General features: G+C 33.0%; 1 protein-coding gene across 3 annotated transcripts in view; it reads left to right on the forward strand.

The window, feature by feature from the left end:
- The window catches only part of LOC149426448 (very long chain fatty acid elongase 7-like), a 127,778-nt gene extending 108,085 nt beyond the window's left edge, over positions 1-19,693 (forward strand). For all 3 annotated transcript variants that reach the window (XM_089651698.1, XM_089651690.1, XM_089630878.1), the window contains exons 4-8: positions 12,347-12,427; positions 12,587-12,749; positions 14,199-14,335; positions 14,439-14,621; positions 15,525-19,693. In XM_089651698.1, the coding sequence (XP_089507824.1) occupies positions 12,347-12,427; positions 12,587-12,749; positions 14,199-14,335; positions 14,439-14,621; positions 15,525-15,770 (810 nt within the window). In that variant the 3' untranslated portion in view covers positions 15,771-19,693. The remainder of the gene's footprint in view (positions 1-12,346; positions 12,428-12,586; positions 12,750-14,198; positions 14,336-14,438; positions 14,622-15,524) is intronic.
- Positions 19,694-22,239: the final 2,546 nt, after the last annotated feature.

Below are 22,239 nucleotides of genomic sequence, written 5' to 3' on the forward strand. Positions count from 1 at the left end.
AACAGTGTTTCATAAAAGTATCAAACCTTTTTATACACTTTTAAAAGCCGTAAAGGAAGTCACAAGTCTTGTCACTTTTCGTATGAAAAAGTTTATGTTTTTGCTTACTTGCCAAAATTATTTTGAACTACTTTAATATCTATTTATCTTTATTTCTTAGACTGTATTTTTGCTCGTGGTTCGTGTTTATGGTAAAAATTCTCATCATTTTCATAATTCACATAATTTTACTTAAGGCGAAGCTTAATGCTAAATCACTATTTTGATTAATCTTTATATCGAAGTGGTGTACATTATGAATACCAAAAATATGCTTTAGATAAATTGAAGGTTTTCCTATCGTTTCGCCTGAGTAGAACAAATAAAAAAATTCAATTACTCAATAATAAATATAAATGTAAACTACTAAAAAATTTTTTTTTCAATATAAATGTATGAACGCGTAAAGGAAACAACTTTAAAAGATACAGTATTATAGTTAAGTTTATCTGTGACAGTTTCAATTGATTAACTTTTTTGCTTTCTTATAAAATTATTTACAAAATAAATAAAAACCAGTTTTGTGCTTGAAATCGAACGTTTCTTGACTCCGTTTGTCAAGCGATTTTAATGCCTATTACCTACAATATAAGGTATACCAAGAATATACACATTTTTGGCTTTTAGCTTCCCCTTAAAAGATCTTTTCCCTTGTGCTCTTCTACGCCTTTTTCCAAAGGGGTTGAAGAAATTGCATTTTCCATTTAATCGTGAATTTTTGACATTTTATCAGTCCCCTTTAAACGTCGTTTCTCGATTCCGCTTTTGATCAACTGTTAAGCATAACGAATTTGTGATTAGGCTCAAGTGTTATCAAAAGCTAGAACGAACGGTGACCGTTTAAATGCCAAATTCAAAATTTCGCTGATCGTCGCTTTGGTGGTAATTTAATGTGATTTAGTTTGAAAACGCATTTTTCGTATTTTTACAACATGAGATTTTTCGTATTGTGCACAGTTCTTGCAAGATATGAATATTTATAATATGCAGGTGTTCAATATAGTTGTATCTACATATACGAGTTTATCATTATTAAGATGAGTAGGGTTTTCAGGCTTGGTTGTGACAACCACAGCATAAAGATTAAAATAATATTGAATCTGCATCTAGAGATCGCATAAAAATGTAGTAAATTGTCTTTGATCTTTCCAACATACAATTCAAAATATTGTGCGCTTTGTTCTAGTGTGGAAAAGACTTTTAGTGACGCTCTGGTTATATATATATATATATATATATATATATATATATATATATATATATATATATATATATATATATATACATAATTAATTGGTAATTGAGTCCAAATGACGGTATATATATATCTAAACAAATCATGTGAAATGGCTTTACAAGTTTAATGTTTACTAACTAGACGGGAATGAATATACCATAATAATTGAACAATTTATGTAGCAGCGTTTTGTGAAAAATCATCTCAGGGGCGCTAGAACTAGAATACCTATTATATCCCCTCAGGGTGTCAAGACAACCACTGTGAATTTACTAGTAACCCACCGCACTTGCCTCGATTTTATGGTATCTTGAACCTTAAAAATCACCTCAAGGGCGCTAGAACTAGAATATCTATTGTATCCCTTTGACCCTTAGGGTATCAAGACAACTACCGTGGATATCCTAGTAACCCACCGCATTGCCTCGATTTTATGGTATCTTGAACCTAAAAAATGCTCCTATAGTACATTTTTTTCTCTTGGAAAGGAAATAATGTTAACATTATTCTAGCATGTCTTTTCGACGTTTGCAAATGTGTTTATTTTATCTGTGGAACAGTGCGTCTTCATTTTATTTCCAAAGTCATTGTACTGTTTTTAATTAACCACAACGCCGTCTCCCCGCAGGGATAGGCAGAGAGGATGGACTGCCAAACAACTCTTTCTTGGCACACACTCATTCACATTCATACATCGTCCCATACATACACTTATATTATTCTGACTCTTGACATGGCCCGATTCAAGTATCTGATTCACTTGATCGTGCCGTGTCTTCCTCTGGCGTCCCCTACTTCTACCATTCACATTTGCGTGATATATTCTCCCGTTACTACGTCTGGTTAAACGTTACAATTTACAAAAACATAATTTTACCAGTTATAATAGCTATAACAGTTAATATATTAAGCGAAAATAGGTGTACGGCGGGTGATTGGAATTTTACCACCGGCATCCTAGGGGTTAATAAGGGCCTTATAATACCGGTTTATGTTTTCACAAAAAGATACGTCGTAAACAGTTTTTTGTTTGTTTTTTATACATCGATATATAATATTGATTGTTATTATTAATTTTAGCAGGTAGCTCTTTGCTTACAATTAATCGCCCTGTTGTGCGCCCATCAGGACTTTGTGTTAGTGTTCGACCTTCATCTGCAGAGATCACCAAATAATATAATTAAATAATCAACGTATTGTGAATTTAACGATGGCAGAAGTGTTCTAAGGAATTTTACCACCGTTAGGTTGACAGCATCCTGTTTTCTTAAGTTTTGAATAAATTAAACTAAGTATTTTCCAGAAAAGATTAGGTACCAAATTACCTGCGTCATAATCTTAAGCATGACATTATTATTAATGGTATTTTTTCGCTAGCCCTTCTTAATCTATGTATTTACTTTTTTTCATCAAAACAACAACAAAAACAACAACAAAAACAAAATATAATTTCAGTACCATTTTGAAAAGTATTTTTTGGAAATTAAATTATATCGTAAATTAATTAATGTACATATTTTGTCAGAACAGATTCATTTTTTTTAAATGTGAATCTGCTCAAAAACTGCCCCCAATCATGTGGAGCCATTTAGACTGGCATCCTCAATCGAAGTATGTTGTGAGGCTGCCAGTAGTGGGGGTGGGAGGAGATGGGGTAAATGAAGGTGGGGATGTACCTGGCTATTCAGATCTGGTCACCAAACATGGCCAAAACCATTTAAGGCAACGTTTCAATTCTGAATGGTGTTCTTACACCAGGGATATACTGAGAGCATCTCCCACTCTGGAACGTGCCGCAAATATATTATACATTATTTTAAATGAGTAAATCATGAAACATAACAAATTAATCAAATAAAATTTACCGGGATCTGAACTACCAGCTTGCTAATCGAGATCCTTACCCCTCGACCCCTAAGTACATCAAATTGTTAATTCTCAAATTTAATATTCAAGTTCTGTTATTATTCCTTTTTAATTTTTTTTCTTTATTCAGTTACATGGTTATTACAATTATTAGGTATATTTAGACCACCAAGCTAGGCACATGGCCGTGTTGTGGTAGTTGATTATATACAGTACATTGAAATATAGAAGTAATTAAAAGAAATATAAAAAATATATAATTTAAAAGAAAATAAGGGCTATAGAGTTTAAGATAATATCAGTAGTATATAATTAAGCCCGTGTTGTGGTGGTTGATTATATATATATATAGTACATTGAAATATAGAAGAAATTAAAAGAAATATAAAAATTATATGATTTAAAAGAAAATAAGGGCTAAGAAATTTAAGATAATATCAGTAGTATATAATTTAAAATATATATTTATACCAAATCAATTTAAAAAAAATAAGTATTGATAGGAATTTAAAAAATAAATTTTATGGGCCAGTTGTTTCACAGAATTTGAATATTTAATGAATTGTTCAAGTTTTGTGAAAAAAACTGGCCCTATTGGGAGTCTATTTACTGGGCATAGGTAGGTTCCTTTTACCGTTTTTTTTTTTCAATTTTGGCGGAGTCATCACTTCCGCGTTTCGATTAATATTTATTACCGAAACAATATCCATATGTCTATGCCGAAACACTTGTTTATTTCCCGGAGGTCTTGCTTAATTTAACCCACACATGTTCTTTGTATATGTGATTAAGAACGGGGTACTTCCATATATATATAATTTTCATTATTTAGCATTATAATATGGGTATATATCTAGATGCTATTAAGACCTTTTAAAACACGCCAGGTCATTATTTAATACAAGATTCCCGCGCTAGCGCAAACTAGTCGTGCGTATTTCGTTATGTACAAACACAATATGTTTTATCAAACTACACGAACAGCATCGGGCGGTAACGAGACAGCTCGGTCCGCCGAACCGGTGACATGAGCGAAACAGATTGCATGTTAGAGCAGTGCAGATATCTAATTGACAATCCATTGTTAACAGATCGATTTCCCTCTCTAATGCACAAGCGCAGTGTGGAAATGCTCAGTCTGTTCTACAGGTATTAATGGCCCGAGAATAGGTGCACCGGTGCACGTGCGGGATACTAGACGTACGCGAGCGGAACACCCCTTTCACAGTTGATGTTGACTTCATGAGAACGGGCCGCTTCTTCGGAGCTTACGTTTTGTGTAAGTGAAACGAGTTACCGGCATCTGTTTTACCTCCTTCATATAATACGGGCCTCTTCAACACCCGCATTAATAAATTTCTTCTTACAGCCCCTGTCACAAACCCCCCCACAACGCTGCCCAATGGGTGACTGTACAGACAGGCTTGTGAAAGACTGCACTGTCTAATTACTAATGATTGAATATGATAATATATTATATCTGCGTGGTTTCTGACTGAATAGGTAATTAGTAATTATTTTATAAAATGAACTCTAAATTCACGTGCCGGTAATAAGCATTAAATGCATGGAAACATATTGAGTGTAGGTTTGTAAGTTTGTATGCAGGTGTGGGTCCAAGTTTATTTACATATTTATATCACCCTTTTTAAGGGCTTTTACAAATGAATAATAATTTATTTATACATTGTACGTAGTCAATACTTACAAATTGTTAATAATTTTACATAGTGTTATACATAACTGAACTCCATCATTAGCAACATTTTGTATTTGTAAAGTGATAAATTGGAAATTTCCACTGACATGATTATTTTCCTCTAGTATTCTAGTTTAGTTATAATTAACTAAAGTTATTAAGTCATAGTACAATGGAAAGAATGGAAAAATTTTAAGATTATATAAGTTAACAAGAAAAAAGAATACACATCAGTACAAAATTATCAAAAGAAATACAGAAGAAACAAAAACAATAAACCTGTTATGCAGCGATCTCACTAATATATGAACTGCTAATTTGCTTACTCCGTACAGATTTTATTTCGATAAAGGCATATTAAAAACATCAGCTATCATTGCATACGAATTACCAGTGGTGTATAATCTATTTATAACAGAATTGTAGCCTGAAACCGTTGTATGATTGTTACAAGAATACATACTAGGGATCCTTGATCTGATGGTAGCAACTTGAAATGAAACAACATTAATATATCATCGGGGCTATCCAACTGATAATTTACAATTTTATAAAAACCAAAAAAAATTCTGTCTCTCAACTTCAACAATTTCAATTAATTAAATAAAAACTCATAATCTATTGATTACAAAGGTCTAAAGTCTAAAATTAATACACCTCAAAAAATTGCGTTGGACTCATTCAATGACATTAATATGATTATTAAAGACGGGTGACCAAATTGTAGGGTTGTATTCTAGAATGCTTCTAACGAGAGATGTGTACAGAATTTTTAATGTGTGAATATTTTGAAAATCGTTGGAAATCCTTGCCATACAACCCAACACTTTCATAGCCCTGTTAGATAGTTTGAGTAAATCATAGTTGAAATTGTGAGACAATAATTAAGTGGTTTTATAAATGTCTTTACCTTGCATCAGCGAGTGTTTAATACCAATATAATGTAGTACCTTCATAATATGTTGATGGTGTATCAATTGCATCGGCTAGCGGCCAAGTGGTCCCAGAAGTCTGAGGCTACTTCCCATCCCAAACTTCACGGGTTCAATATTTTCTTTAGGTAATCCAGAATGATGATTGATGATATTGATTTATTATTTGACCAACGCACAGCCCAACACGAAAAAAGGTTTTGACTAATTTGATTATATTTATAGTTCACAGAAGCCATTAATGCCGCGCGTGTAAGAGATGTTGTGGTTGGCTTTTGGCTACGAGAGAAGCCCACTCTCGCCTAACTCGTTTTCTCGTGCGGATCCTGCACGAACGAACTTGACCTGTGGTATTGACCATTGCAATTTAATATTATATTATTTATTTACCATGGCAAATAAACACAGCACTCGATTAAACCAGTGCCTACAAGGTCGCGAATAGTACTCTTGTCTTGTGTGCACAACCGCTTACAGCTTTACCTCTAAATGTTTATACCGAACTTTAATAATAGGTAAACTGCGTGTATAAATTAGTTACGGAAACTCCCTTGGTGTTTGGTTTGTGCTTTGTAGCTTTATGCGTCGCAGTTATAGAAAATGGGGAGATGGGCCGTTATATACTCCTACCACCAAACGCATAACTTTCATTGGCTCTGCCGCTTTGCTAGTCTGTACAGTTTGGTCGTAGATCGGCGGCAGTCTTCACGCTTCCATGCCACAATATCTCAGATGTTCCTCTGAATCTTAGTCCTGATTATTAATCGATCCTGACATTTATATCTGTTTTGGATGCACACGCCTTTTTGGTTTACCTTACTCTCGCATATTCCCATAACCTTCACAGATTATTATTATAAGTAGATAGTATCTGTTGGTAATTGAGTTTTTTGTTTCGCAAGTCGCTTTCAAGGGCATCTAAGATAATCTTCGAAATTCTACATCGACAAAAATACAAACATATTATTTTCTATTGGTGAATTAACCATCTGATCGTGACCTAGATTTCGGAACATGAAAAATCAATAAAAATCTGACTTTCTGTGTTGATTATTGCTTAAAGCTGCCCCCTTCCACGCATCGTGATAAATACGGCTGAATTCCATAATTAAGTCCAGTAAAATTGAATGGTTTAGATTTTGTTGTGTCATTGAAGTTCCCGAAACTAAACTATACTTTTCTATTGATAATAAATTTGATTTTTGGGAATATTATGTGTCTATAGACAGTACCCACCGGGCAAATAGAGCCCCTGCTCTTTCAGTGATGATTTATTTAGCCCCGAATACCCAATTTCTACCGATTTATAACAAGTTTCTCGTTAATTCTAAGCTTCGTTGTTCCAAAAAAGTTATTTTTCGAGATATAATATATATTCAATATCTATTCATTTGTTATGCCAAAACGTTAATTATATGAAATTTCCTCGATAAAAAATCGCAAAGTAAGCTCCGATATTTTTTTTAAAACACGTTTTTTACTGTTATTTACTATGTTATAGGCATGGCGAAAACCACAGTGTATCTTTAAATGCAACTAAAACAATCTCAAGAGATTTTTGCTCTATTTCAAAGTCGTGTTTTATGAAATATTTTCACCATTTTTTTTTTAATTTGCGCTCTCCCTCTAACATTCGTATTAACGTATCTCCCTTTCAAACCATATGTGAACGCTTACTACGGGGCCTTAATACTGGAAATAGTGCCATGCGTACCGTCGGTCGATCGACGACGTAGCACTGATGAGCTGGACCGATGGTCCTCGTAAGCAGTGTTGCCAACTCAGCTCCAAATTGAAGTCGTCAGCTCAAATAAAAGTTGTTTAGATTATTAGATCGTTTTTTTTAGTTAATCTAGCTCCTTTTTGTATTCAAAACTCATTCACGTAAACTTATTATTTAAGTGTTATTTCTTTGGGATTCGGTTATTTTTGTGTCGAAATTTTGTTTTTATATCTCAGAATTTTCCCACCCCCTCCCTCTCCCCAGGACACACGAAAATTCTGGCTTATTTCTCCTCAGAATTTTTCAAGACACCCCCTCCCAACTTAGGCTATACCAGATTTTAGCTCCCTTTATTTTGAAAATCAAGTTGCCAACATCGCTCGTAAGCAGCGCGTGGCACTACAGCTCTTCATTCATTCGCCTATATATTACCGCAAGCAACCACGTAGGTACGCTTATTTTCAGCCTGTTGATTTTAAACTAATGATTAATAATTTGTGTCACATACTCCATAATGTATAATGATGTGTAGAATAAATTCAGAAACCTATCTAAAATCTATTATTCCATTGATTCCATATTTCAGATTTGAGAACTACCATTTTTCACCGATATAATACCGCCATTGTTCGGTAATTGATAAATATAAAAACGAAGATATCATTAATTTTATGATCCTCTTCCTCAGTACGTTTCATTTAATGATAATAATAAAAATTATATCGGCCTAAAGTACCTAACTAATATGCTTAATGATATCATACATCCTTAGTAAACACCTTTAACAAAAACCCGAAATATGCCAGTACTAATTGAGTTTTATATTTTTTAGTTTTTTTTTAAAGGTGTGAGTTATCGCACCTTTTTTCAAATCGCCAGCCATTTTGCATAGACCACCAATGTAATGTATTAAGGCGAAGCACTACGTAGTAATGTAAAATCAAGTTTTTATGTTTGAAATTTTGATACTTAAATAAATAAATACTGCTAGTAAAAAACATCTTTGAAATAACCGAGTGTTTTTTTTATAAATCTTTTTATACTTGTAAGCCCAGAAAAAATATCAGGCCTAAAAAATTGCTTTAAAATTCAAAATTTCCTACTTACGAACCCCCTTTCGGTGGTGGTTTTATTATATAATGTGGCAAATTATGTTCTTTAGAAAATGATTGTAAAATATTAAAATATTTTTGCGTGAACGACCGCAAAATAAAATAAAAGTCTTTCCTTGCATAAATCTAAACAGGTCGCTGATTTTAAGCGGGAATTTAAACCTTATCGCCATCTACATAATGAGTGTTATTGTTAGCGGCCCGATATATTATATATATACATATAATATCGGGCATATATATATACATTACGACGTAGTGCATCGCCTTAAGGTAAATATTCCTAAAAAAAACTATAAAAAAAGTTTAAAATATTTACTCGTGGCAACTATTTGAAGATGTCAATATGTATACAGTAATTTTACTAGCAAATATACATTCATACCATTTATTTACCAACTGGAAAAAATCGTTTTCGAATGTGACACTTAGTAATATATAATTTTAGTGTATTTAGTATAACAGTTCAATACAGCAGCGAAGTCGGTAAAACGAAGCCAATGTTTGCTATTCCCCATAGTATTTTTCCACACACAGTATTAGCGGATACGTGCGACACCCGAGACGTTTAATTTTATGGTATGTATACATTGCGAACCAAAACGCGAGCCGAGTCCCGAATTAGGGAAAAGAACGAAGTAACTGCAAGCGGCGTTTCGCGCCATTTACGGTTGCTTCGTTCCTTTCCCACAAGTTGAGGTTCATCTCGGTGTTTCGGCTCACGTATGTATACGTAGCATTATATAAACACTCTGCTCTCGTTTTTACTTTTATATGTAGTAACGTTGCATTTCACAGCTAGGAAAAATATTCCGTTATACTTCCGCTACATCCCAGACTAACTCTTTATTTATTTAAGGGTAAACCTGATGCTTGTTTTATTTGTTATAGATGGCGTTAATTAATTTATTCTATTAAAATACGCTTTTTGCAATGTATTACTTTACAATATTAAGACAAATTATTTGTTTGCGCCCGTACATACGCAATATGAATATTAATAAATAGTTTTGTTCGTTTAAAAACTCAATTCTTTCGAGAAAGGCCTTTCGAGAAAGGCACACAAATACAATATTGTACCGATGATTCTATACATTCTAACACGTAGAATATAACGAGCGTCACGTTTAACCTTAAGCAGCTTTTTTGCTGAGTATTTCATTTTTAATAGTCAGCAAAAAAGCTGCGCATATCTTATCGCTCACTTTTTGCTGTTTGAGATAAACAGATTTCTGCTTTATAGATTTTCCTTATTTGAGTTATTAATTGATTTTGGTTTCGGTTATCTCATTGGAGAATTCATATGCGCAACGTGGCGTTTGCGTTTCTGTTTGACTCCGTTGTGTATATTAAAAAAATTAACATTAACAGATACGCCGACATTTCGGCACTGGAAACAAAACCATTTGAGCAATTATCACATTTTTGCCGTCTTTTTAATTAATGATTAGGTTCAAAACACGGAAAGCAACTTAATGACCATATAACTCTCTATAGCATCTCTCTGTACGTATACAAAGAGTATTTCAAGGTAATTATTAGCGGGAAATTCCTCTTACTATAATTATCACTTTTGTTTGCGGTAATCTATTACCGATTTAACATCGAATATAAATATAAAAGTCATGAACTCTTTTATACACATCACAATATACAATACAAGTCTGTTCAACCCCAACATGATCGAGGCTTGAGGCAACTACTACGATTCATCCGCTCCATTTTCCAGAATTTAGAGCTCGGTGGTAAATGACGAAAATGCCGTCTTATAATATATACACATCCCAATATATCATACAAGTATGTTCAACCCCTACACGATCGAGGCCTGAGACAACTACAACGATTCATTCGCTCCAGTTTCCAGAATTTAGAGCTCGGTGGTAAATGACGAAAATGCCGTCTTATAATATATACACATCCCAATATATCATACAAGTCTGTTCAACCCCTACACGATCGAGGCCTGAGACAACTGCAACGATTCATTCGCTCCATTTTCCAGAATTTAGAGCTCGGTGGTAAATAACGAAAATGCCGCCTTATAATATATAATGTAGGTACAATTTCTAAGGAAATGGTATTTTCGTAATTTTGCGTTGCGTCGGCGAAATTGCAACGCAACTGAATTTTGCAAGATAATGCGTTTATGGCGCCATGTCCTTCCTTATAATCAATAAACATTTCGCTATGCCAGCTACTGAACATGACGCAAAACATATTATACATTGATATAGCGATCTGTTTGACCTCTCTCAAATTCAATTATTACCTTATCCGTAATGGATGTCATTTTATATTATCTCAACAGTAATTATACAATTAGCTTCGAAGTTGGTTGGTCTGATATCAATAATATTTATATGCTAATAAGCTTGCAATTCAATGTTCCAGTAAATTGTCTATAACAATTACAATTATTTTAATACATTATAAATGATGTTAGTAAAATTTGGAGACTTATATTAAGTTAGCTGATGTGTATCGGGCGTTGCTAGGGATTATCCTTAGGAGATAGACATATGTCATCGCGGACTTTTCTGTAGGCCTTTTGAAGATATATGTATAATTCCATGGTACATTATTTTGATGTATCTCATAAGGTTTTTTTTAATTTTTTTTATTTTATAGAAACAAACAGTACATGATTTACAGAGATGAAACTATATACAGGAACAAGATATTTCATGTTGGGTACTAATGATAATATGTTTCCTTGTAATGTCTGCTAAGTGGTATGTTTATTCCTTAATTGCCAGGTGACGTGTGTAGTTTATAAGTGTGTGTGTGACGTGTGTAATGTATGTGTGAGTGTTTGTTTGTGTGTGAGTGTTTGTTTGTGTGTGTCTGTATGTATGCGCATTGAATAGTTTAAATTATTGACATGATGCCACGTTTGAATTTGGGCAGTGAATCCGAAAAAATGTGAAAATTAGAGTTAAGACAAATATTATTTTTAGTATGAAGATCTCGGTTAATTGGAGAATTAGATTATTATTTTTTTTAAATAAATAAATAACCTGACAATATTTGAAAATCTCCAACTACCACCACAGTAAGTTGAAAATGTTGCTTGTGTTGTGATGGAGGACTTAGCCAGCCGAGGAATTGAACACACTTCGCCTGGGTGGGACCCAAACGCGATATCAACTGGGCAACCGACCGGTCGATGACCAGATGCTGCATTTGTTTTATATTTAATCGTGTGGAATAGAACTGTATGTCGTGTACGTCTCAAAGGTATGTTAAAGTTAATAAGGGACAGAAGTTAGCATTAGCAATGTAAGCGCCCGATGATATTTTTTCAAGACTTGATCACAAAACATCGACTTTTTTCATCTTTCTATAAATATAATGTACCTAAATGTATAATTTTTAAAAAAATACTGATTATATTTTATTCAACATTTTCAATCACTCTGTAAATTTCCATCTCAACACAAGCGTTTCACACCTAGTGAGGTGGGCAATACGTCATTACTGTAATTATATGTAATATTAAAATAATGGAAAAAATATATATAAACCTTCCGCAAGAAATTTTCTATCAAAAAAACCTGTTGCGTAGTTTAGAAGAACTAAGCGCACAAACAGACAGACGCGGATGGCTACTTCATTTTATACTAATTAGAGATAAGTACCTACCTGTCTTGCTACATTATTATTTTTATTGTGTTGTGATTGTGCCATTAATTGGGTGGCGATTTATTAATAATTTTTCTTTCTATTTATTTGCAGTACATGATGAGTGGGTGGTGGGGGGACTATGACTTGAGATGTCAACCTGTAGACTATTCCAACAGACCAAAAGCAATCAGGGTAAGTTATCATTGTCAATATAATATGCGTGGTATCTTTGTAATAGGAACATAATATAATAACTTCTGATGGCCCAGTGGATAGGACGATCAGCTAGCGGTCCAACTGATCAACTTCAGAATGGCTTATTTAAATAGCTACTATTTTTTTTTCTTGTAGATGGCTACTACTTGCTGGTGGTATTATTTCTCAAAGTTCACGGAGTTCTTTGATACCCTCTTCTTCATCCTGAGAAAGAAAGACAACCATGTTTCCACCCTGCACGTCATCCATCACGGAGTCATGCCCTTCTCAGTCTGGATGGGACTCAAGTTCGCCCCAGGTAAGAACCAATATCAATTATTTTTCAAATGAGTCCCACAAAAAAAATCATATATTTTATAAGAACTTGTCTCATTTCTTTTTCAAATGAGTTCATGGCAATGCAGATTTTATAAGAACTCATTTCAATTCTTTTTTCAAATTAGTTCTTGGTAATGCAGATTTTATAAGAACTCATGTCAATTCTTTTTTCAAATTAGTTCCTGGCAATGCAGATTTTATAAGAACAAATGTCAATTCTTTTTTCAAATTCGTTCCTGAAGTTTCAGAATATTTTGAGCTACTCGAATGACAGTTTGCTCCATCCTTTCAGAGTAAAGTTTCTTTAATCTATGTAAGCAGAGAGGGTAGACCTAATAATGCCCCCGCTGTGTGGTGTGAGATATTTGAATTCAGAATGCCAGACAGCTGGCAAGTTGCCAACACTAATAAAATGAACATTACGATATTGTTTTTGTGTAATAAAATCGTAATTTTTTTTTATTACACATTTTACGATGAAAGTACTTTTTTATCAGAATTTATTTTCCATATTATTTAAATTACCACTTAATCATAGTGAAAATAAATGTATTATCTTGTAAAGTTTGTTTTTGTACAACCAATGTGTAGGTGAACAATTGTAGATTGTAGCTGTTATAAAGCTAATAAGCTTATAAAATTCTGTCCAAACGTAACTAATGTTTTCAAAAATTTGTACAAATGTAACTAATGATTTAAAAAGTTCTGTACAAACAAAACTTATGTTTTCAAACATTTTGTGCAAACGTAATGATTTCAAACATTCTATACAAACATAACTAATGCTTTCAAAAGTTTTGTACAAACGTAACTAATATTTTCTAAAATTTTATACAAACGTAACTAATGTTTTCAAAAAATTTGACACATCAAATGTACAGCAAATATGTGCCAACAATATTTTATTGAAACTATTCAAAAATATGGAGTCTCCTGCTAGACCTCGTATCCATCACACTAGACCGAATCAAAATGACATAAAAATAAAAGTTATAAAACCACATTCGGACAAAGAAACTACATTTATTTTACAACAAAACTCCTCAACATTCTTCCCCCAAATATAAAACGAAAAGAAAAGTTTAATTAGTACAATTCAAGAATCAAAATCTTACTGAAAAAGGTCAATGAAAAAATAAAGAAAAGCACTAAAAGGGACATAGAAGACACATGTAATTAAATGGAATTAAATAAGTTTAATGCGTCTCCATACAGGACCCCTTAGTGGCGGACTAAGAAATACCATTGTTATACTTAAATACACCATAATCTTTTGTATATTTGCATGTTTTACATTCGCAAAAAAAAATGTGCTCGTGACTTTAAAAGAATTTTTATAATTTTTTCTCGTTTCTTCTACTAAATATAATTTTGTTCATATTTCTGTATATACACACACTCGATTTTATATTGTATTTGTTGTTTGCAGGTGGTCATAGCACCTTCTTCGCCCTCCTCAACACCTTTGTCCACATCGTCATGTACTTCTACTATATGGTGGCCGCCATGGGACCTCGCTTCCAGAAATACATCTGGTGGAAGAAATACCTCACGTCATTCCAGATGGTAAACACAATTTAAACATTAACTTTGCCAGATACTTATTTTCCTCTTGTAATGGATTTGTGATTCCTTTCATTTCAGATTATTAATTGAGGTTTTTTTTCAGATCCAATTCGTGGCCATATTCTCCCACCAGCTGCAGCTGCTGTTCCGAGACTGCAACTACCCCAAGTCCTGCATGATCTGGATCGCCATGCATGGCTTCCTCTTCCTGTTCCTCTTCTCCGACTTCTACAAAACCAAGTACACATCGAAGGAGGCTCAGCAAGAAAACAAGGGTGCTTGTATGGTAAGTAGATTATCTTTTTTCAACTTTCCTTGTTTTTACTGAACCTCCAACTAATGAATTCATTGACCTGAACACGATATTTGTTGAAGATCAAAGTACCCAACTAATTAAAACTATTTGAAAGTAAAACAAATGAAGAAACTCGGATTTGAAGCATTATTTTGAAATCACCCTTCATTTAACCCGGTGTAATCATAAAATATTTCTGCTCTGCAGGGTTAAAACATCTGTTATTCAACCCTAAACACCAGAAAAAACTTTAACCCTAAAATAGCCGAAAAATATTTTTTTTTGGTTTTTTTTTTTTTTTTTTGAAAATGCTCAAATCAAAAAACTTTATGTTTTTTTGGGTTCCCCATGTGGTGTAGATTCTCCAGTTTCCCGCTTGTACTACGAGTTTCCGGACACCGTGTATAAGTATTTGATTCATTTGGTCATCTCGGTTCATGTCGTCATCTGGCGCCCCCGACTTCTTCTACTATTCACTTTGTGTAGTATCGTGAAATCCACATTGTTACTGTTAAAAAAACTAAATTATATCTACTTTAATTCGACTCTGTACCTCATTCCATTGCAGAGATAATGAGTTAAATCTTCCTTGAGTGTCCCCAACTTTTTCTACCTTTCACTACTGTATACCACACTACTACTATTAAAAAACCATTATATTGACTTTCATTCCATTCTGCATTTCATTCCATTGTAGCGATAATACCTTACGTGTTTCTCGGGCATCCCTGACCTTTTTACCATCCAAACCACTCTCTAACACTAATAAGAACACACTAAGCAAAATCGGTCTAGTAGTTTCTGAGTATTTATGGGGCACACACTTACGGACATTGCCTTTTATTCCGATATCTTGGTCTTGTCATTTATTAATTTGTATTTGACCATTTCCAGCCTGTCATGGATGATGACAAGATGGTCAACGGAAAGAATGGCTACAAGCATCTCAATGGCAACGGCTATGCCCACACCAACGGCAATGGCAGTGTCAGCAATGGCGGTGTGGCCAACTATGTGACGGCCAAGAACGAGCCGGGGGAGGCATACTACTCCAACGGGGTCAACAACGGCTTCGTCAAGGACATCCGGTTAAACGGTCTCACACACAGAGAACGGGACAGGGGTCAGAAGGATCAGTGATTTAGTGGAACTAGTTTAGTAATATAGGGACATTAAACTTGAACATTAGGCTAGGTAAAGTTACTTGGAGAGAGTAGAAACAAACTCAGTGTTTTTTAAAGCAGTTGATGGACAAAGTATGTTCAAGTGAATTATGTTATTCTTATATATATATACTTTGTTCTGCTTTGTATTTTTAATTTGTTTTAAAGTCCTTGTATTTAGACAGAAAGATTTATTGTGTTCACATAGTACATTTTAGAGATAAGTGTAAAATTTAACCTGAAGAAATATTGTATATCTTTCACGATTGTGGATATCTTTAAGTTTATACTTTTTCATTGAATTCATCTATATTCATAATAAACATTTTATACAAAACTTTTCAAGTGAGGAATTTAAGATATCTGGTGTCTGAATTGTATTTAATTCCAGAACTGCATCTGTCTCCATCAACCCCGTCTCGCTTTAAAATTTTTCTACTGATGACCAAACGTTACCCATTGCAATAATTCATTCAAATAATGTATATACATATTATAATTTAACGCCTTGAACTTTCAGTTTAGTCTTGATATTAGAATTGTTGATACAGATTACTTGTAAGTGTCTGCATGATGCCAAGGAAATGGGGCTATGATTGTCTATGGTGGGTGATTTATTGGGTGGAGGTAACTGTATTTAGGCAGGTGGAAATGTCACTTCTTCAGCAGCAAACGGGAAACACTGAGTAGCTCCGTCCGTCAGCAGGATGGACCACTATCTATATGTATTGTAGAAAGTACTGATTCACCATAATTGAACCTACGGTACATTCATATTATGTAATTGTAAGTGTAATCTTAACCTTCTTATATTGTCTATGGTTTATTTAGTCATGTAATTCTCGTGGTGAAGTAATATGTGTATGCCTTAATCGCATAATCTATGAAATTTAAAAAAAAATTATATTTGTGTTTATTGAAGTAAATGTTATCTTCAATTGTACTGTTTACCATATTCTTAAAATGCCTCTTGAAATCTTCTAACTGTTTTCATTGTCTGCACCAAATTACTGTATCTTCCCATTTGCAGGGTGACAGGAGAATTTATGGTAGTGCGTCGTAGATCTAAGCTTTCGAACCTCTATAACATTTTGAAACAAATACTTATTTCTGTTGTGACTCTGTCTCTCTGTTCAACTTCGGTTTGATGAATTCTAGAACTCCGGTTTGCCTTAAATTTAAGTGTCATTTTATCGGTGTTTTTTTGGAGAATTCAGATAAGCTATAAAGTACCTACCTATAATATAATATTTTGAACTGCCATTTTCAAAATTGGAATTGATTTATCAAGAATTCTGACTATCCGTGATTTTTCACAAGTCTGCACTAGTTGTTTTATAATTGAGATATCATTTGCTTACTATTTTGAATAGGGAGCTAGTGTCTTTTGTTTTAGTAGAGGTCTAAGTTTGTAAAACACTTAGGACGGGTTGTTTCAAAGAATTTGAAGAATTCTTCAAATTTTAAAGTTAATTTTCAAGTTCTGTGAAAGATTTTTAAAGTTCTGTTATTATTTCAGTTCTGTCAAGCAATTAGCCTTTAATGATATAATAACAGACTTTCACGGAATCCAGAAATTAATGTTAAAATTTGATGAATTGTTCAAATTCTATGAAACAACCCATCTTTAACTTTTTGATCGCCGATGCCCAATTTTCAACCATTTGATTCTATTTTCATAATAACTTACTTTTTTTTTACAAAATTATGTTTTTGTAAATTGTACTGTCTTACCAGATGATGTGTTTATATATTTATAAACATAGTATATACTCTACCGTAAGTAGTTTCCCCAGATAAGCTAGTTATATTCTGAGAAATGATTTCTTAATATTATCCTCAAGGATACGCTAACGAATATGAGGTTAATGAATGGTATGGTAATTTTTATCCAGCCCTCTAGTTTGAATGAAGGTCTCCAGCCACCACTACGAAGAAGTAAATATGTGATAATGATTTTTTATAGATTTACTTATATAGATTTGACTCATTGAATGTACAAATTGTACATTCAATGAGTCCTATCATTTAAATAAGGAAGTCGTGTCTGGGCACTTTTTTGCACCCAGTGAGCATTTATGTAGTTACGTATACATTTTAAATCAATTTACAGCTACATATTTAGAATTCTACGGAAAACTATAAGGTACTTATTATTGATGTTATTCATAATATTTTAAAACTTCATTGGAATAATTGAGTCTGTGCCCCAAATAATGTTAATCTAATATGTATTATACTTTTCTTTTAAAAAAAAAAAAAAAAAACTTATTTGGAGTAAAACTAGTTTTAAGGACTACAGAATGTAGATATTTCCTGCTAATAAATTCACAGTTGACATCAGTTCTGTAAATATTCTTTGGTGATTATAGGACCTGTGTACGATGCATTAAATTGTACTTGTTATTTCCTATAAGCGCTACGTAGTTGTAGCGGTTCATCTGACATTCATTCTAGTGTTTATATTATGTATTTGTCATTTTTAAATCCATGCAAACAAAATATGAGTTGTTAGTAGTTTTTTGGACCTGAAAAGTGATTTCCAGGATGAATCAATAAATATCTAACCAGTGAGTACGTAGAGTAAATTAACCTTGTGTATTTATATGCGTCTCTGTTCAAATAAGGCCATTGCCAATACACACATATACGTGTTAAAGATTTCTATTTACTTGGATGTAAATGACTATAAATAATTATTTTTCTGAATATTTTTACCATTGTATGCCTTAGATGTCACAATTTATCTTTGTACACATTATTTATAAATATTGACCTGATTGATTGTAATATTATACTTCTTTAAATTTACTTATTGTTTGCATTGTATGGCCGTGAAATGTGTGATGGTATCATCTGAATGAATTCTTTTTACTTCCTCGGTATGTTCTCCTGCCAGTCTTGTAATTGTGTAACAATATTAATTATTTCATCATATATCTTGGGTACCTTGAATTGTGTGATTCACCTTTAACTAGAGGAGTACCTCCCCAACACGGCGGTTGAGGCATTTCTGTAATATTTTTAATAAGGCCCACTTTATATTTTTATTTGCACAAATTTTGATGAACTTGAAGAACAATCAGTTCCAAAGTTGAAAATTTGTTTTCTAAATATAATCCTTCATTTCATTTTAAAAAAATTTGTTCGCTTGTGTGATCGGTGCGCTAACCCGCCTCTCTCTGAGAAAAAGTAATTTCGTAAATCTTATATTGATTGGCTTAGCGTTTATAACCTGATCGTGGATAGGATAGGTGTATGGGTCCTTTTATATTAGTGTCATGTGAAGCTTTTGTTGTCACTTGAAGAGTCGTCTTTATAATACGCTGGCATTGTCTGTGTCCACTGGGTGCTTACATAAATGTATAATATTAAGACAGATTGTATATTTTTTCCAAGCTCGATTAGATAATCAATTTGAATGTTCAATAATTAAGCAGAAGGAACAATTCAATGAATACAAGTTAATTTTTTAAATTTCAAAAATATTCTAATTATTTATTTAAGTCGATATGTAATGGAAATGGAGCGATACTAGAATTATAGGTGAAGTGAATTAGTTTAACCTTTTTACGTACATTATGTGTCGTTTATTGAAACTTATTTTTTCTTAATACAAAGATACTGTTTTTCATATTTTAAAGACCTATTTTACATACATATTGCTAAACCTGTGTAATTTGCTTTCCTCTGGTGGGAGTTTGACTTCACTTGCCCACCCCTCCCCCTTCCCCAAATTCCATTTTGTCCCACATTTACCCGCTAAAAGCAAATACTTTAAATGTGAATATTATTCATTTTTTAAAACCTTCAATTTTTATATGAGAAGGGAATGTAAAAAAAATATTTTCATAAATGAAATAGACACAAATTGATCTGAATAAATATATATATCATTAATATTTTTGTATTTCATTATCTCGCTGTGCAATATAATATTATCGTTATTGATTTTAACCCCTAAAACCTCTATCATTTTGCAATAATAATAATAATAAGAATTTATTCCAGAATGTTTGCAGTGGTAGTGCAATGCAATACATTCCATATTTTGAAATGATATATACAATTAGAATAAGAAAAACACTAATACATAGATAGGCACAAAAAATGCGGAATTGAAGTGAAAAAAGATTAAAAAAATATAAACACAAAAATGTGTGTGAGCCGTTTATGAAGGATATTTGGACATCTCCCGTCTCCTGTCGGGCCATCAGGGGGACTCCATCCAGGGAACCATGGCAGTGATGATTGTGTTACTTGATTGGCGTAGTCTTCGCCATAAGCTTCCCATGTGGAGGCGGAGAAGCGCTCTGAAAGAGTGTACTCGTCCCTCTATTAACATTTCCGTAGCGCTGCAGTATCTCGGTAGGCGGAATAGTTGGCGATAAGCATTATTGTAAGCGACTTTTAGCTTATGCCATTGGGATGCAGTATAATCCACCGACAGTTTTGACGTGTACAGCGAAGTGCAGAATGCGTTGAATAGTATCTTTTTCACGTTTGTATTGCAAAATTGAAAACGCCTCGACAGCATACCTGCTCTAACGGATATCGCTCTTCTTTTCCTTTCCATATCCTCGATGTCTTTCAATGTACTTCTCATATGAGATCTGTTAGAATGCAGATTGCGCGGAAAATATTTTCACATTACATTCGATTTCAGATAAATTTGCTGTTTTTGAACGAATTTAAAAATGAAATACTGTTCTTGAGAGCGGATGAAAGACTCTTACAGATTTTAGTCATAGAAATCAACACATTTAAAAATATTGAAATTTTGAACCCAAACACAGATAAAGTTTTAAAGTAGAGATGTTTTTTTATTGTGTAACATGTAATTTCTACTTTACATGAAACTAAATAACAATTTCAATAAGATTTTTTCTCATTTAATATAAAAATATTTACTAAAAAATTTGCAAACCTTGACAAATATTTTTGAAATGCTTAATTATTTTTCATAAAATTATTTTAATTTTTTCGGGAGCCTTTACGATAGTTTTTTGAAAGCAACAGAAAGAACGGTATTCTCTGAAATATTATTCTTACTGTAATACAAAATGAATGGCACAACTTTAATGGGACCGTGTCGGGCTGGCATATATATCTCTCAAACAGACTACGGTTGTTTGTTGTCTATGAAGAATATCTCCCAGAATCGCCAAAAGAGGTTAAGAGGAAGCTACAAGCCAAAAATGTGTACATTATTGGTATACCTTATATCGTAGGTAATAGGCATTAAAATCGCTTGACAAACGGAGTCTAGAAACGTTCGATGTCAAGCAAAAAACTGGTTTTTATTTATTTTGTAAATAATTTTATAAGAAAGCAACTCAAGTGAAACTGTCACTGATAATCTTAGCTACATATAATACCGTTTTTTTAAAAGTTGTTTCCTTTATACGTTTCTATTGAAAAAATATTTTTTTTAGTAGTTTGCATTTATATTTTTTTATTATATTTGTATTCTACTCAAGCGAAGCTATAGGAAAATCTTCAATTTATCTAAAGAATATTTTTTGGTATTCATAATGTACACCAATTTGTCATAAAGATTAATCAACATAGTGATTTGGCATTAAGCTTCGCCTTAAGTTCCTTAGTCTATCTTGCTGAAAAACAATAAAGGGACCTTTGATAGATCATCAAACATCGCACAAAATAACATCATTTACTTTACATCGTTATCTGTACAATTTCATGCAGACATTTTTATACCAAAAGTTGTACTTAGCAGAGAAGGAAGTCCATCTCATAAACAGACAACATTTTCCTTATTGTGAGATTAAAAAATTATTGTACTGTACCCGAAGTAAAAAACAACATAACACTGAAGGTCATCAGCTAGACCCCTATATACTCCTCTTCTCCTAAACATAACAATGAAGGTCATCAGCTAGACCCCTATATACTCCTCTTCTCCTAAACATAACAATGAAGGTCATCAGCTCGACCCCTCTATACTCCTCTTCTCCTAAACATAACAATGAAGGTCATCAGATAGACCCATGTTTACTCCTCTTCACCTAAACATGACAATGAAGGTCTTCTGTTGGATCCCCGTTTATGCCTAATCACCTGAACATAACACTGAAGGTCATCAGTTGGATCCCTGTTTATACCTAATCGCCTGAACATAACACTGAAGGTCATTGGTTGGACCCCTGTTTATTTCTCGTCACCTAAATATAACATAGAAGGTTATAAATAAATATAAGCAATAACTAGTCACTTGAAATATTAAAACACATTGAAAATATCTCCTGAGTAAAAAGAAATAGAATGTTATGTTTTAGGTGAAACTGGAAATTGTTTCATTATTTTAACTGGACCCCAGTTTATTCCTCATCACTTTCAATAAGTTTGTATAAGAATTCGATAAGGATAAGTCAATCAATTTTATAATTTACTGATTATTTAGACAGATTTATTAATCGAAAAAT

The sequence above is a fragment of the Hesperophylax consimilis genome, chromosome 1 (assembly GCF_061612785.1).
Source record: "Hesperophylax consimilis isolate HC1 chromosome 1, BYU_Hcon_1.0, whole genome shotgun sequence".
Taxonomy (NCBI): Eukaryota; Metazoa; Arthropoda; class Insecta; order Trichoptera; family Limnephilidae; genus Hesperophylax; species Hesperophylax consimilis.